Here is an 18,068-nt window from a genome sequence, read left to right on the forward strand (position 1 = left end):
TTAGTCCCAGTTGTTTCTTATCTTTACATCAAAATCATATGTATTTTTAACAAAGTTATCTAACAAATAGTCTGTTAATGGGTAGTTTTCTCTCTTGGTTTAATTTCCTGTCTACTGTCCATCTGTTGTCATTATCGTGAAAATGCGGATTTTTGTCATATCTGGTCCGGTTCTGATCCGTAGTTTACACAAAAGTGTGCAATGGCGGCCGTAGTAAAATTTACGAAAATGAGTCCGAGAATAAACATTGTTTGACAAGAGATTGTGAATGAATAAGACGCTTTTAATGCATTAAATGGATTAAACATAAACTTAAGCCAATTATGATAACTTTTTAAAGAAGTATTAAACTTATTTTAGCTCTAAACCAAAATTCTTGCTCTCGTATTACCGGAAGAGAAAGAAAGTAATTTTTGGAGAATTGCACAAATAAACGACCTTTTGAAAAAAATAAAAATCGTTTCAATCTCTGAAATTTCGTAATACAAAACGTTGATTTCGAATTGTTTTGTGATTGCATTTTTCCATGTCGATATTGGTGATTGCAGACACGTGGTATTAGTCATGTCACAAGTGTCAGCTTGGGATATTCGCATCCAAACACTTTTACAGTTATCACCCTGAGGGCAATTAACACCTAGCTATTTAATCTCTTAATTGCCTTTAGTGTCCGACTTAAAGGGATTACAATTAAAGGTGATATAACTTTTATGATCATAATCGATAATAGATGAAAGTTCAAAATTGAGGACAAGTAAAATAGCATCTTCAAAATAATTATAGCGTCGCGGGAATTATTATAGCATCACGGTGAAAAAATATAGCGTCGCGGTACCACGACGCTAAAACGGCCTGGGGAGAACACTGTTCTCAATGAATTCTATATGAATAAAAAAATTGGTTGACTGATAGTTTTATGCTCTACTCTGGTATAGATTATAAACTAATGTTCAAGTTAATTGAATTCTATTCTTTAAAACACATCTACATGGAATGGTAACAATAAACCAAGAGAACAAGATAAACTAACATATAATACAAATACGGAATGCAATCATAATTACAAATAACCTAAAGACTGGTTAATGAGAGATAACTCTCTAAAAAGTATGTTATCTTTACCAAACCTCTTGACCATGGATACCAAACTGACATATAACAATAGTTCTTGTTTAATTTCACTTTCAGCAATCACAACTATTGGCAATACATGGGTGGTCAGTAATTTTGGAAGAATCATAAGTTCCAGGAGAGACATTTTTGCCAGGTTAATTTTTTTTAAATATGGTTTGGGTTAAAAACATAGTAAAGGTATTTGTTATTCCTATAAAACCAAATTACAAAGTAAATTCTGCTGTCAGTCAACTGAACTTGACAAAATAAAAATGAGATTGAATTATTTTTATTTTACTTTGAAAGTTTTACTTACAACAATAGGTCTTTCATTTTTTGAAGATGAACCATCTTGAGGGCCAAACTTTTTGGGTCGTTTTCCAAAGTCAATATGTTTATAGTATAAAAAGTCATCTCTATCAGAATATTCCTCCATCATTTCTGCTGGTGTTTCTACACGCTTGATCAAACCATCCACCCTTGCTTCATTATAAAATATCATTGTCCTCTCATTTTCTGGACCAGGAGCACTTGATTTGTATTGATGCTCTGTCAAGGAAAAAACATTTTAAAACTCGTTAATTTTATATCTAGATATTATTGGTAACTTATTGCAGTCAACTTTTATTGTTGGAGGAAGATTAGACAGAAAGAACAACTGACCCTAGCCAGGAATTCAAGCTATCCTTCTGAATCAAGTTTGGAGTCAAGCACATCTTGACATGAGCTGGGTTTAAGCTCGCAACCTCAATACTAGTGAAACAGTAAAAGAACTACTTGGACTGGTCAGTTGCAGAGGCCTCAAATTATTTTAAGCAATATTTACACAACTTGCTAGAAACTAGTCAAACTCAAAGATAAAATCCATTTACCTAAAAACAATAATCTTCAATGAATAGAATAATTTCAATTTGCTATGTCAGTGATGAGGTTCCTGACTTAAGGGCATACGATACAGTTTTGATCCTGTATTTACAAGTTCGTGAAAATTTGCATGTAGGCTATTTTTTACCTGATTAAATCAAATATGTAATAAAAAATATACCTTCATGTGCTACTTTTTGAGTAAAATGAGGTCGAAATTTTGTATATTTGCTCAAAATTCAGATTTGTGGCCGTAATTTCTTTTTCGAAAGAAAGACATAACTTTTTTGTTATAAAAGATAAACACAAATTGTTTTTTGGTTAAATAAACGGTAATTTCTGTATTTTATAAGTATCCTAAAAAATTATGCATTTTTTATTCAGAAATAACTCATATTTATCAAATGTTCATGAATTGAGGAAAGTACGTCATTTTTTGCTGCATGTTTATCAAAATTAAAAAAAATCCTCTATTTACAGTTTTATAAAATTTGGGTCACATAATCTCCCTGCAAAATGAAACAAATTGCTGTTTTGAAAAATAGAGGTCCATGAACTCGTTTTCAAATTAAATCAGTTTGAATGATAAAAATCAGTCGAAAAATGCATCTTTTCCCGATGTGTCACAGTTTGACGTCGCGAAAATAACATTTTACGTTAGCAACGTCATTACCTCCCCTGTAACTGTATCGTATGCCCTTAACATTTCATTCCTTAAGGTGGTACCTAACACTACAGGGAGATAACTCTGTAATATCAGCTAAACGTTTTAATTACGTTGCGTTGTGAAGGCAATATAAAGCTTCTCAATGATCAAAATTAGTGTTTGTCAAACTGCTATATAACCAGTGTAATTTTTCTGACAAAACGCTTGGTTCAATTTTTTTCAATTTTTTATATTTTTGTTAAAGGGTCAAAGTAAATACTTTGTAAAAATTTTATGAAAATTAAACGAGCCAAATTAATTTTAGTGAAAGTGTTGGGTACCACCTTAATACAACAACAGTCAATCTAACATGTTACAATAACAAAAAAAAATGTAAATGTGACATGGGAAATAACTCTACCACTTCACAAAATCAAATGTAATGTGTTATTTTTTCAGGGGAAATAATTCTATTCCCGTCCCATAAAATGTGATCTTACAAGACCTTGATATTTTAATTTAAAAATTTAATGTCTGACAAAAGGACCCTTTAGCATCAAAGGAAAAGCATTCAAATCCATCCAGGGGAGATAATATTATAACACAATGAGATATGCCAAAAATCACAAATGTTACAAGGGAGTAATGAATGACGTCACTTGTTTAAAATTATATTTTTTGTGAGTTCAACATGTGAAATGTAAGAAAAAAAAGAGTATTTCAACTAATTTTAATCACTGATGATTGTTATTTTTCAAAATAGATAAATAAACAACAAAAATGATGATCTTCTTTCAAAATCCAGAAAACTCAATGAAAATGACTTAATTTGCCAGAATTTTACACACATGTACATGCATACATAAATAAACTATTCCAAATGCTCTTTACAAAAGTCTGGTTGTGTTTATCATTTGAAACAAAAAACTCCAAAGGTTTGAAATGTCCAAGAAACAAACATTTTGAGTAAATGTCTAAAATTTTAATCCAATAGATATCTTAAGGATGTTTGCTCCTCTACTTTTTGAATTTTTGCCAGATTTTCGGAATCCTCTGGTTTTATCCATGTATTACCATTAAAAAAAAATTGCCCACTAACCCCTACTTTTCTTTTCATATTTTTATTACATATTATTTAAAAAGCCATATTTGAAAATCTCATGAAATCCTTGTTATTTTTTCATAATTTTTTAAACAAAAAAGGTGTCAATGTTAAGTAAAAGAAAACTCTAGAGAAAATTATTTTCAACAGCTTATATCTCGAAAACAAGCACACGGACCCTCCATTTTTTTCTGCTTTTTAAGTTTCTTTATTTATATACTTTCAATTTATAACAATCTTTTAAAAAGTTTGTTATTTTTAAACAGAGTAGCGAACATCCTTAAATATTTATTTTATATTACGAATCGACTAGGTGAACAATAGCTTGTATGCAAATGATTGTAAAAATAATTATTGAGAGATCAAAACTGTATTGAACACCCCAGAAAAGCATGGTGATATCCTATGAAAGGGAGATAACTATTAAATACCTTTGAGACAATGAGATCTTCCAGGATCAAAGTGTTCTGTTACCCATCCAGATCTGTGGTTACTGACTCGCTGTAGGAGTTTATCAATACGGTGAGCAAAATATTCCTTTACTGTTACCAAATCTGTCACTGCAAGAAATATAATTTCATTATAAAAGTTGTATTACAATTCAAGTAAAAATAGAATAGTTTATGGAATGTTAAAGTTTTGACAATAGTTTATCTTAGATGAGATAGTGGTGCACTGTTTATTCCTTTTAAAACCCTGCTGCCAAAAGATGAAATTAGTCTGAACATTCAAATCTAAATTTTGCATTAATTAATTTCAATTATAGGCTTATAAATGAAAAAAAAACAACAATTGTTTTCATCTTTAAAACAGTTTTCTTCGGAGAACTAATCATTTGGAGGAAAAAATACTTTACAGAGAAAAAAATTATATCACCCTATTTGTACCAAAGTGTATCTAATTTCAGACTGATTTTATTTTCAAAGGAAGACTACTGTATAAAGTAAGGTCATGAATCTACAGACTTACACTCCCTGTTTTCGTAAATTGACAACTTCGATATCAGTCCATCTTTCATCAGGTAATGTGCAAACTTCTCTAGCTTGGCTCTCTTGTACAACTTGACCTTCTTCCCATGTGGACATCTCATCTGGAAATCTGCAAATAATTAATAATACAAATATAATATTCAAATCAATCATCAAAAAATTAAATCAATAAAACAAATAATCCAATATTTAAAATTCGATGTTTCACTTTACTTTGCAAGATTTAATTGTTATTCCTATAAAATCTGAAAACCCCTAATAAAAGGTCATATTTGGATGACCTGTAATGCAAATTTTGTTTTTACCTTTAAAGTCATATGAAACGAGTGATTAGTGAAAGATAATGTTTATCCAATTCTCGAACCAATGCATGTCTATATCATAAACGTAGTCTTCTGTACACGATTTTATCACATTTTACACATCCAAATTGTATAATCCTAAACAAAAATTCTCTCAGTCTATTATGATGTGAAAATATGTCAGTTTATTAATTTTGAAGCCCTAGTTTACCAATTGTCAGCTTAGTAAACAATCAACAAAAAAGCATTGATATTGAGCACATTTTCAACTTGTACATTAAGATATATTTCAATGACAGATCCATGCGTGTTCACTCACAGCAATCACCAGATTTTTACAAGACAGGTCATTCTTATTTCACAGCATACAAGAAACATAAGGTGTTCTATGATTACCTTTAAGAGAGAGTTTAATTATTTCCACCCAAGATGGCGGCATATCTAGATGCTCTAATTTTTTGGCATCATTTTCTTCATCCTCATCTTCGTCCTGGGCAAATTAAAAATAATAAACGTGAGAAACTGTCATATTAATCAAAGGCATTGAGATACAAAGAACTGACAAATGGAATTTGATCCAATGAAGTTAAAATTACATCTAATTCAGAAGTAAGAATATCAATAATGGTGTGGTAAAGGTGAAGAGTTAATGGTGATAGGTTATTATTAAATTAGAAAATCTGTTTTTTTAGTTGAGAACTCATTCTCCTAATCATAATTTTAAATAATTTTTTTGGAATACCTCATCTTTTCTTTACTAATGTTTTAATTTTTTAATATAATTCTAAAGATTTTTTTGAAATAAGAATAACTGATAATAAATTATAACGAACAAATATTGAAAATCAATTAAATCAACAATTCCTGTTTTATTTTTTAAATAAACTTAACCTAATGTATAAGAATTATGCATGTTATCATCTGTGACTATTGTCACAAAAAAAATTACAAAAAAAAATATCATATATTTTCCTGAATAACTTACAATCAATCTAAGTCATTGAAATTTTTTATAAAAAGAGTTCTTCAGTTAAAATATCTCAAAGTATTACCTAACATGCATGACTTAGAAGCAGAAACTTCACAAAACAAGACTGTGTTACTGACTTTTTGACATAATTACTTTCTAACAAAGAAGCATGCATTTTTGTTATTTCAACTTTCAAATAGCATGCTCGTATTATTTTAATTTTTTCTCTCAAAAAATTTCAGTTATTATCTAAAAATCATGCATTTTTGTTATTCCAACTTTGAGAGAGCATGCTCGTATTATTCATTTTTATTTTTTCTCTCAAAAATTTCAATTATTATCTTAAAAGGTACTGTCATGCAGAGCAAAATTGAATCTCTTGAGAATACATATCTCTACACCTCGTTAAAAAAGCCTTGTTTATACCCATAGAAAAATATTTAAGCTATATAATACACTGAGGGAATTATTTTTTGTCACTGGTACATATTACGATTTATTAAGGATCATATTGGTTGATCATATGCAGATTATAGAATTACGTGTTAAAAATCACTCTTGTTGAAAAATCACACCATCCAAAACCATATTAGTGAAACATGAATAATATTGTGACTCCTGAATGAAAAAAAATCATTGAATAAATGATAACAATTTACACAGCAAACACAAAAATCAATTAAATCACTAAAATAAAACATTTCAAATGGATTCCATTTCCAACAAATTAAAACAGCAAAAATTCTGATTGTCCAATGAAATAACAGTCAAATTTTTGCCTTCTCTCTGTCGATGTCATTTGCAGGTTTCTATTTAACTCCACATCTGTTTACAGTACACCAAGTATCTTATAGACATCTAAATGTAAACGATGAAGCTATCTGCCCAAAATTTACGAATGTAAACAATGAGTTATCTCCCCATGTTACATGAATGGAACAGCTTGTCCTTTTTGAGACCAAACATCACTTTAAACAAGAACACAGCAAGCTTACCATCACTTAAATTACTAACCTGATTAAATTATAAATAAACATATTACTTTCAATTGTTTTCTTCACAGTGTTTTCAAAATGCATAAAATACATATTTGAATTATTTGATCAGAAGAAGTGAAAAGTAAGAGTATTCTGTATAGGTTTGACATAAACAGTCCTGATCTTACAATCCCACGGTTGAATCCAAAATATTATCAACCAGAACATCTTATAATAATCTCCTACTGACAGTATTTTGTGTTTGCTGCTGCACTTAAAAAATGAAATTACTTACAATATTGAAAAACATGTTAAAATAAGTCATATAAATTTAGATTATCGATCAAAAAAGAATTATGGTAATAATATGAATTCATAGTCACAATATAATAAAATGCACGATACATATATTGAAGCACACATCCCACATAAACTTTAACCTCATTGATAGTGAATTGTGTGCTTTCCCGAGTTACAGATTTATTTGTCATATTTGTGGATGATGCAACCCTATAACTCATTGCAGTTTTGGCCCTCTGAAAAATAAGTCATGCACCGATGAATGTGACCATGCTATAATTAGTCATGCAGAACTTACTCCTATAACACCATCTGACTAACAAAAACATCATGCTATGAATAATTTGTCATCCTAAATCTTTAAGTTAAGAAAAAGTAAAAATCAGTCAATTGTAACATTTGTAACTAATTTCTTGCAACTAAATGTAGTCAAGTGAACTCATAAATATTGGAATTAAAGCATAAACCTTTCAAAAGTTAACTAAACATTTTTGGAACTGGTCAATTTATTGTTGTAATTATAAGCCTTAGAAATAAAATTGCTTAAGTGAGACAACTTAGTCTGGATAATTTAACCCCAGATTTAATGAATCTTTGCTTGGAGAAGCATGGTAGCAACATGCAGCCAAATTTTAACAAATCTCTCAGGTCAAGTGTTTTTTTTTTATCCATTTTACAAACATCTAAGTGTTTTATTTTCTGTAATTGACCATGACACAAGTACAGACATTATTGCTGGAAAAAACCAAAGCACTTTTCAAAGTGATTGTTTATTGTCAATAATTCAAGCGTCAAATATTTCAAAATAGCATTAAGGTACACTTAAACAACTGACCATTTGTAAAAATATTGGTTAACATTGAATTAATTTATGAAATAAAAATATAAAGTGAAAAATCTCACTTTTGAGAGAATTAAAAAAAAACACTATCTTTTCTCACAAATTTGAGAATCGAAAAATACTCACTATTTGTGAAAGACTATTTTTCTAAAGGTTTCAATATTTTGATCAAAATAAATTATGCTGTATTTGTATGATTTTGTTTCTGAATAAAAACTAGCTTCTTAACTGAGATATTATATATAATTTAATAAACCTTCAATTTCAATTCTGAAAAAATCAAAAGACCATAATTTCACAAATTTTATAATTTATTTTTAATTGCGATTATACAAATAAAAAAAAAAAACTAGTTTAATACTGTAGTCATGACCTGGCTGTATATTTCCAAAATTTTGCAATAAACATTACATTTTCCTTGACTGCAATTTTTACAATATTTTCAATATTAAGACCTTTGTTAAATATTAAGGTTTTCATAAAATTAAGTTCACTAATAAAAATAAATCAAGAATTTGTCAATGGGACACAGATTCCCCCAGCTAGTAAATTTACAGGAAATTCTGCAATTTTTCAGTTAACAAAGGGACAAAATCAATGCTATCTAAATTTGAAATTGATCTGTGTTTGGTGGTAACAAGCATAATAACATTTGGTTGTGGCAAATTAAAATCAATGTGCAGAAACAGCAAATTTAACATTTTTTTCAAATTAGAAAGGAACATAATTTAAGAATAGTGATAGTGATGCCACCATAATTCAAACTTGATCTGTGTTTGGTGGTAATAAGCATAATTCATTCCCTGGGTCAAAAATCCATTTTGTTGTTGTTAATATTCGATTAAAATTTTTTATCTAAATAATTCTTTTGACAACTCTAATAATACCTCTTCATCCTCAAAGTCTTCAAATCCATCTTCTCCTGGTATCTTTAATGGTTTGTCAATGGAGGGAAACATATATTCCCACTTTGTGCAGTCTCCCAGGTCATAGGTTAAACCCTAAATAAAAAAAAATAATAGAAATTAATGCAACTGAAGGTATATGCATTAGATTTCATACATAAAATGAACAAACTTGTAATTTCAGAAATTATTGTGAGATTTAATTATTGTGATTTAGTAAAAACTTACAAAACTCAAGATTTATATTGAGTTGAATGTCTCTCTGGTATCTTCTGTCACTGTTTTTAAATTACCTTTACTCCCTCAGAGCAATCCTGCATGTTGACCCAATAGTTAACATGATTCCAGACTGACTCTATACCAAGGTAGTTAGGACTATTGACAGGATGTGAAAGTCCTGTAAATGGCTCAATGAAGAAACTCTCTGGTACTTCTCGCTTTCCAGATAAGACTAAAACCCAGGAGTGAATTCTTAAACCATACAGTGGATCTGGTGGTGGCTTCTCTAACTCCTGAAATCATAAAATAATGTATTAATGAAGAACATAACAGAGAACTTCCTTTGAATACTTCAAATTATTCCATATTGATAAAACTTTAGTAAGTTTTTCTATATGAATGGGATTTTTAATAAATATGTTTATTCTATATTGGAATTATTTTAGTAGGTTTCTCTATATGAATTGGATTTTGAATAAAAAAGCATATTCACCTGAGAAAGTGTTATTCACCGTGCTAAACGTCACGCGCTTTTACATGCAACGTTATGGTAAAATGTTTCGTGTAAAATTTGTTTTGGTATATGTTTTTCATTAAATACATTTTCTTTTCTCGGAATATGGAATAAAACAATTACTGTCTTTTGTTTCGGTAAATATGGGGTTTTATTGACTCTTGAAAAACTGATATTCACTTCGGCCGTCGGCCTCAGTGAATATCATTTTTTCATAAGTCAATAAAACCGCATATTTACCTCATCAAAAGACAGTGATTGTATAATATTCATCTGTGGAAAAAGTATATTCACCGCGCAAAACGACTCTTGATTTTAAGTGATTTTGGTAAAAAAACATTTGATGTACAAATTGATTTTGGTAAATAATTTCAAATTCATACATTTCTCTTGGAATATAGAATAAAACAATTACTGTCTTTTGTTTCGGTAAATATGTGGTTTAATTGACTTTTGGCCTCAGTGAATCTCAGTGTTTCAAAAGTCAATAAAACTACATATTTACCTCATCAAAAGACAGTAATTGTATAATATCCTTTTATTGAATGGAAATTTGGAGTTTCTAAAATTTTGATAAGTTTAACTTTTAATGTAGATATATATCACTTTGGAGTTATTTTACTTTTTTTAAAATGCTTGAATATTAGGTTGTGCAGCTATAAGACAGTTAAATTATTCTTATTTGTTAGCATAGCCATGCATCTTTTATTAGCTAATGTTAATATAGAAACACTGACTAGTCTTTTGTTACCTTTCCCAAAATTTATTAAACTGTCAATAAAACAACTTTACAAAATATTAAGATATTTACAGCAATTTTGTCTTCTTCCTCTTTTCTCCTTTTCTCTTCCTCTGCTTCTTTTTCAGCTTTTTCTTTGGCCGCCTGCTTCAGTTCAAATTTACTCCTCAAATCACGAGGAGGTTTTACTGTATATTTCTTTATTTCTTTTTTCTTCTCTTCTTCTTTTTTCTATTAATCCAAATAAATATTAAATCGAAAGTTTAAATTGTTGTTTCACTGGTTTTGGTAAATTTATAATGATGTGTATGACATAATTGAATGTTGCTTTATAGGAAACGTATTATACTCAAAAAATACATGCACATTTATATTGTAAAGGTTAAAACTGTTGATAATTTCAGCATCTTAATTTTCCTTGTGAGTGTTGAATTCTCGCGTTAATGATGCATTTTTAATGCAAATCAATATTGTGTCTATCTGTAAACCCTTTCAAGAATGATCATGACACATATTTTATATGATTGTGAATTAAAAAAAAAACCAGCAAACAGAAGTTTCCTTGTTAACAGTACAAAATTTTTGACAAAATAACACAAATGACGAATCTACAAGAACAAAGTTCTGCATTTTAACAATAAGTTACATTTTCTAAAGGTGTAAATAATATTAAGACAGTCTGTTCTGCTCGAAGTTTAAAAAAACAGAATATTGTAATTTTTCAATTAAGTGGTATTGCATTTTATATTTATATTAATTTTATATATATTCATTTATATATATTCATTTTTTATATATTCATTTTATATACCGGTATACATTCAATGTTTTACCAAAGATGTTGTTGATTCTGTTGCTGGACTAGGATTTCATCTTATAGTGAAATTTTCATAGCAATAGACCAACTTTCATAACAACAAAAGTTAGACTTTCATAAAAAAAAATATATGAATAAAAAGAAATGAAATGTCTTACCTCTTCTTTCTTCTTCATCAGTGGACAGATCTCCCTCGATTCGTCTGCGAGACATGTCTCATGTGTAGCATACCCGCTGACAACGTAAGAATCGTAACCGGCTCCAGCTAGCAGGGAACACAGCAATGTACTATACTCAAAACAATTCCCTTTCTGACGTTTTAAAACAGATGGTGGCGATATCAACCTCTTTGGCTGGAAAAAAGACAAAGATATCAATACAATACAATGGTATCACTACCATTTATTTTTTCAAATGAAACAAGAAATCAAATATAAAATGTTATGGCATCTCTATCCTGACTCTAGAACCAAATAAGTCTTAATTTTGTTAGGACAGAAAATGTATTCTTTATGATTTATATTTATCAAGAGTACTGGTAAGTTTCTCTTTTATGCGATGTTATATCTTTACACAAGTTAATTATATTTTGAAGCTTAAACTAACAAAAAAGTAATCTATGGTTAAATCTTGACTTGATGTAATAAAAGTACAAAAAATAATACTATTAAATCAGAAACTCAACACATTTTTCATTGGATTGGTTCACATCAAATTGATCATAATGCACATTTTTCTTATTTGGATATTTAATAACATAAATTTGTCAATAAATGACATGAGTCAAACTAATAAATTTCATATTTTGTATTTTTCACATTTTGCATTATGAAACCTCTGCATTTACTACTTTATTTAATAAATCAATGAGACAACCAAATAAAACATAAAAAAGTTTATTATTTTTTTTAAGATGCTTATCTAAACTACCATTTGACTGATGTAAATTGTTGTTGTAAATTATGACAATTACCAATTCATATGGAGGCTCTAATGTCTCAAAATTCAGATAATCTGCAACAAATTCTGCACTCCCCTCCCAACCGTAAAATTCTTTAAATTCAATCTGTGTTGGTCTAATGGTTGTACATACAAATTTCTAAAATCACAAATAAAATATATATATACAATAAAATAATAATAATTTATTAAAGTGTCACATACTTGTCTACAGATTTTTATACAGATTACATAATATATATTGCACAATAATAAAATAAGACTAATACCCAGCCTAATTAGGCTCATGAGACACATGTATGTATTAAATGTAATTTACAAATAAAATAGAAATTTTAACATGAAGAAAGCAATACAGTTAAATAAACCCTTCTAATTAGTGCTCTCTTTTGCAGTGATCAATGGTGAACTCATCATACATACAAGAAGAAAAAAATCAAATTCAGTGGTCATAAAATTAATAATTCAGGTTTTAGGAAATTCTTATACAAAAGTGATTTAATCTATTGACCAAAATAATATTACATGTAATATAATACCAGTGTTTCTGTTTTATTCAGTTAACATGCTGAAAAATAGATTATGTAGGGAAATGAATTTATTTTTCAAGCATTTTTTAACTGGTTTAAACGGGGAAAACAATCTGATTTTAATAAGCTTTTGCAATAATAACAAAATAATCTAAGGATTAGAGTTGGTCGGGTTTATAGCAGAAAAACATGTATTTTTTAAGAGCCTCATTCATAATTGTATACCAATTACCTCTGTCCCACATTCATTGATTGGGTTGAGAAGAAGAGGTTTCCTGTCTCTGTATAAGTGTACATATTGTAGTCTAAAATTTTCTGCATATTGTAGCACCAAGTTTTCTTTTGGTAAATTGTCTTTATAGGAAGCAGGGAATTCTGCTGGATCAAATTCCTGGGCTGTTAGTCTGGGGAAAAAATCAGCATTAAATCAAATTCATTAGATGTGAAGACTGGTCTAATAACTAGATAAAGCATGCACTCAATGTAAGGATATATATGATTTATTTGTATGTTTATTGGTCTTTTGATATCCATTGTAGGATTAGTTTTATAAACTCTTTCTTTATTTGACACTTTTCTGATTCTGGTTTTACTGATAAATATTTGATATTTGGAGACAAAACGCATGTCAGGTATATAATATAGTAAGCCTGGTATCTTTGAATCATATGATAGTTTATGTAGCAACTAGCAGTAGCAAGTGCTTGTGATATCAAAACAGAACAGATACAAGTTTCAAACAAGCTAGAATGAAAAGAAAGGCAAGCAGCATGCTTTATAACAGGCGACTACAGAACTACAAATGTAGAGAAGATGGCTGCATAACAAACATGCTTACAAAATTAGAGCTACAGGAACTACAATTGAGACACATGAGCCAAAAGCTTATATTTTTGTACAAGGTGGTTGAGGGGCTGGTACATGCTATTGATCCAGGTGACTTCCTCAAATCAGCAAGACCAAGACGAACCATCACAGCTAAAAAGTTTGACAACTATCAAGACAAGAACATACATGTAGTTGAAAAACAAGTGAGGAACAATACCAGGTGTTTTAACATTCCTACTGGTAAAACACCGCAACATTCAAATTCATTCTTTGTGTCAACAGACAATAGTAAATTGGAACCATCTAGAAGACACTATTGTTCGCCCAACAAGTGTAGAGAGCTTTAAATATGCTCTCGCAAAACGTCAATAAATCGACGGCGCCTTCACTCTCGTAGTATAAAAGCCTGAATTTGTAGCTACAACGTACCTTGTCCAAGTAATTATGACGTCTGGCAAGGCTATTTTAATTTTTTTCTGGGACGCCTTCCTAGCCTTGCCAGACGTCATAATTATTTGGACTACAACGTACCCATAAAGATACAGATATAAAACCATGCTGACAGTCAGCTAATTTAGTTGTGGTGATGACCATTTTGAGGGCATAGTCTTTTTTATCAATTTGTTTATTTACAATTTTCTCTTTAACTTATTCTTGGCAATGGATATAATGCATCAAAACATTGCCTTACTCTTGAATTGTTGGAGGATGCACCACTATTTTGTCAAGCTCCTTTTTCAACGCCTCTGCATCGTCGGTTAATTCTTCGGCTGTTTTGCCTTCATCTTCTTCTCCTAGTTCATCTTCATCTTTATCTGGATCGGGGGTCTTTGTATCTTCACTCGGTAAAGCGAATTCGTCCTCCGAAGCCATGATTTTACAAACGAGACGAACAACTCATTATTTAAACACAATACGCGCTCATAGCAACAAACTCTCTTTGAAATATAGTGCATCGACAATATAAAAATTATTATCGCTCAGAAATAAGTTATGTATGTAATGCTAGTCGAAATTTAAAGCATAACGAATCAAAGTATTTAAATTGAATAAAGTACTTCTGAAAACCATAAAATAATTAGTTGCTAATTAAAGATAGTCGCGCATTAATCTATAAATTTACTTCCGCTAATTCTTTACAGTTATTTCCCTTGTTTTAGTTACAAAGTTAGCTTTCAAAAAAAAGCTTGACATAGTTCTGATCTCAAATATTACAAATCAGAAAATTTTAATAGGACTTAGTCCAGGGACGCAGTTGTCTTTTTAATATTTAGGAAAACAATTGTATATAATTTTAAATAAAAAAAAAATCTAAATATTTTAGATTAAAACCACTACTCTTAAATTTTAAAGTTATCTATTTTTAATTTTTATGAACATGATGTGAATAGTGCAAAATTGTTTAATTTTGTTAAATTCTTAGTTGGTGTTCGTTATTATACTGTTTTGTGAGCTTCATCTTTTTTCATTACTCTGGAGTTCAGCATTTTTGTTAATACTTTTTTTATCAGTTTGTTTTTGTAATTACCTCTGAAGATCTATTATAAAAACGAAAGAAATGATAAAAAAAAAACACTTCTTATAACTACCAAAATTATACTTTTTACCGGGTTTGTAATAACATAAGGTAGCACTCCACAGAAAATAAAATTAACAAGAGTGCACACACTGAAATGTCTTGCCTTCTTTACTAATCATTGATATTATGTTGATAGTCCTAAGTACAAAGCTTGATTACAACTGTCACATCAACTTAACATTAACCAAGATAGCCAAAGAAAGACCAATGAACCATGAAAATGAGGTCAAGGTCAGATGAACCATGCCAGGCAGACATGTACAGCTAACAATGCTTCCATACAACAAATATAATTGACCTATTACTTATAGTTTAAGAAAAATAGACCAAAACACAAAAACTTAACACTGTGCAATGAACCGTGCAATTGAGGTTATGGTCAAATAAAACCTGCAGGACTGACATATAGATCATAATATATTTCCATACACCAGATATAGTTGACTGTTGGCATATAATATCAGATAAAAAGACCAAAACTAAAAAACTTAACTTTGACCACTGAACCATGAAAATGAGGTCAAGGTCAGATGACATCTGCCCGCTTGACATGTACACCTTACAACCATTCCATACAACAAATGTAGTAGACCTATTGCATAAAGTATGAGAAAAACAGACCAAAACACAAAAACTTAACTATAACCACTGAACCATGAAAATGAGGTCAAGGTCAGATGACACCTGCCAGTTGGACATGTACAACTTCCAGTCCTTCCATACACCAAATATACTAGCCCTATTACTTATAGTATCTGAGATATGGACTTGACCACCAAAACTTAACCTTGTTCACTGATCCATGAAATGAGGTCGAGGTCAAGTGAAAACTGTCTGACTTGCATGAGGACCTTGCAAGGTACGCACATACCAAATATAGTTATCCTATTACTTATAATAAGAGAGAATTCAACATTACAAAAATTTTGAACTTTTTTTTCAGGTGGTCACTGAACCATGAAAATGAGATCAAGGACATTGGACATGTGACTGACGGAAACTTCGTAACATGAGGCATCTATATACAAAGTATGAAGCATCCAGGTCTTTCACCTTCTAAAATATAAACCTTTTAAGAAGTTAGCTAACGCCACCGCCGTAGCTGCCGTAGCCGCTGCCGGATCACTATCCCTATATCGAGCTTTCTGCAACAAAAGTTGCAGGCTCGACAAAAATGAGCCACAAAATGTTTTATCTTCTCCTATTCCTGGATTTCTAATACATTAACCTAACTGTTTGTGTTGTACATGTGCATATGTATGTAATCGGTATCTGCCATAGATTTGATTTTCACAAGTTAAAATGGTGAAAAATAATTTCTTTTCTGCATTTATTTACCATAAAATATTGCAAAAAGGGGGGTGAACATGTCACATATTCACCCAAAATTTGGATCAAACTAGAATTTCAATGCCTTTGAGTGATACCTTTTTAGAAACTGTTGAAATTAATCTTCCTAATGATAAAATAAAAAATGGGTGTCTTTCGCCTCATTTTTTAGTAAAATCCAATCACAAAGTTTGTGCGATAAAAAGTTGGAGAAAAAAATTACAATAATTGCTGGACCAATGTATGGTATGGACATGCAAATACGGACTGTCATACAGAAAACAGCCTATATTACATACATGACATGACCTTGATGTTCATATAAACCCAATACAAAGGCTATTTTAATACTCAGCTATCCAAAAATGAATTTTATTGCACACTAGCTCTCATATCTGAAAAATCCACAGGGGCCAAAATGCGAAACTACACACTTAACTGTGGAGTGCAACCTAAACAATACAATGGGTGCCACATGTGGAGTAGGAACTGATTACCTTTCAGGAGCACCTGAGATTACCCAGTTATCACTTCATTTCAGCCATGTTTTGTTGGTATCTGATGATATGTGTAGGTAGAGTGTGAAGCTCTCTGTATGCAAACACATAGAAAACATTCCTTTACGGGTTTGTTGGTGGTGTGTTGCAAGGTAAAACTTCAGCCAATTTTATTTTCATGTGTAGCCCTTCATCCTGGTCATCTTACCTTATAGAACCTTTGTTATTTGGTTCTCATCTTGATTATACATGAATTGTTTCTAGACAGTTAACAGTTAAGCAAGCAACAATCAATTAATCTGACATGATTTTTCTTGGCTGGAAAATGTACATTAATCATCAATAATCTATGTTACAGACTTTGAGCACCTCAACATTTTTTATGTTCTATATCAAGATACTGCTTCTCATTTTATCATCTGGGTTTTGTAAATGTAACATTTTAAAGGGACACTGAGCTTATAAAGTACCATATACATGTATTTAATCAACTTTTCTTATTGGTCTTTGTTTTGGAGCAATGTCCAAATGTGACTTCATAGATTTCCCCATCCAAGACTAGGATTACTTAAGGGGGAGAAGATGATGGGTTTTGTTGTGTAAAATGAACAATAACACAGAAAATTTCAGTCAGGAAGGAAATCTTATCATGATGCAATATAAAATATTTTAAAATCTAGAGCATTTGACCTCTATGACTAATACAACCAATGCATTTCACTGTTAAACTTAAATTGATGAGCCTTTATAATGAAGGTCATATTACGAAGTGTGATAAAGATTGTGAGTGATAAAAAAAAAACATTAAAGGGTCACTAGCTACGAGATACCTAAACAAGGGTGCACACGCTGAAATGTCTCGCCTTCTTTACTAATCATTGATATTATAATGATAGTTCTTAATATAAAGCTTTATTACAACTGTCATATAAACTTAACATTAACCAAGAAAACTAAACATTGACCAATGAACCATGAAAATGAGGTAAAGGTCAGATGAACCATGCCAGGCAGGCATGTACAGCTAACAATTCTTCCATAAAACAA

At 30.3% G+C, this 18,068-nt stretch overlaps 1 protein-coding gene across 2 annotated transcripts in view; it reads right to left on the bottom strand.

Annotated features, from left to right (window-relative positions):
- The window catches only part of LOC143069497 (dynein regulatory complex subunit 7-like), a 35,978-nt gene extending 21,442 nt beyond the window's left edge, over nt 1-14,536 (bottom strand). Inside the window, exons 1-12 of one of the 2 annotated variants that reach the window (XM_076244171.1) lie at nt 14,308-14,536; nt 13,021-13,192; nt 12,272-12,397; nt 11,457-11,651; nt 10,554-10,712; nt 9,303-9,521; nt 8,992-9,105; nt 7,562-7,579; nt 5,413-5,506; nt 4,695-4,823; nt 4,157-4,285; nt 1,430-1,662 (exon numbers count right to left, since the gene is read on the bottom strand). In XM_076244171.1, coding sequence (XP_076100286.1) covers nt 1,430-1,662; nt 4,157-4,285; nt 4,695-4,823; nt 5,413-5,506; nt 7,562-7,579; nt 8,992-9,105; nt 9,303-9,521; nt 10,554-10,712; nt 11,457-11,651; nt 12,272-12,397; nt 13,021-13,192; nt 14,308-14,489 — 1,770 coding nt within the window. In that variant the 5' untranslated portion in view covers nt 14,490-14,536. The remainder of the gene's footprint in view (nt 1-1,429; nt 1,663-4,156; nt 4,286-4,694; nt 4,824-5,412; nt 5,507-7,561; nt 7,580-8,991; nt 9,106-9,302; nt 9,522-10,553; nt 10,713-11,456; nt 11,652-12,271; nt 12,398-13,020; nt 13,193-14,307) is intronic. The other variant, XM_076244172.1, reaches the window with a different exon arrangement.
- Between the last annotated feature and the right edge of the window lie 3,532 nt (nt 14,537-18,068).

This window comes from Mytilus galloprovincialis, chromosome 3 (assembly GCF_965363235.1).
Source record: "Mytilus galloprovincialis chromosome 3, xbMytGall1.hap1.1, whole genome shotgun sequence".
NCBI classification, from domain to species: domain Eukaryota; kingdom Metazoa; phylum Mollusca; class Bivalvia; order Mytilida; family Mytilidae; genus Mytilus; species Mytilus galloprovincialis.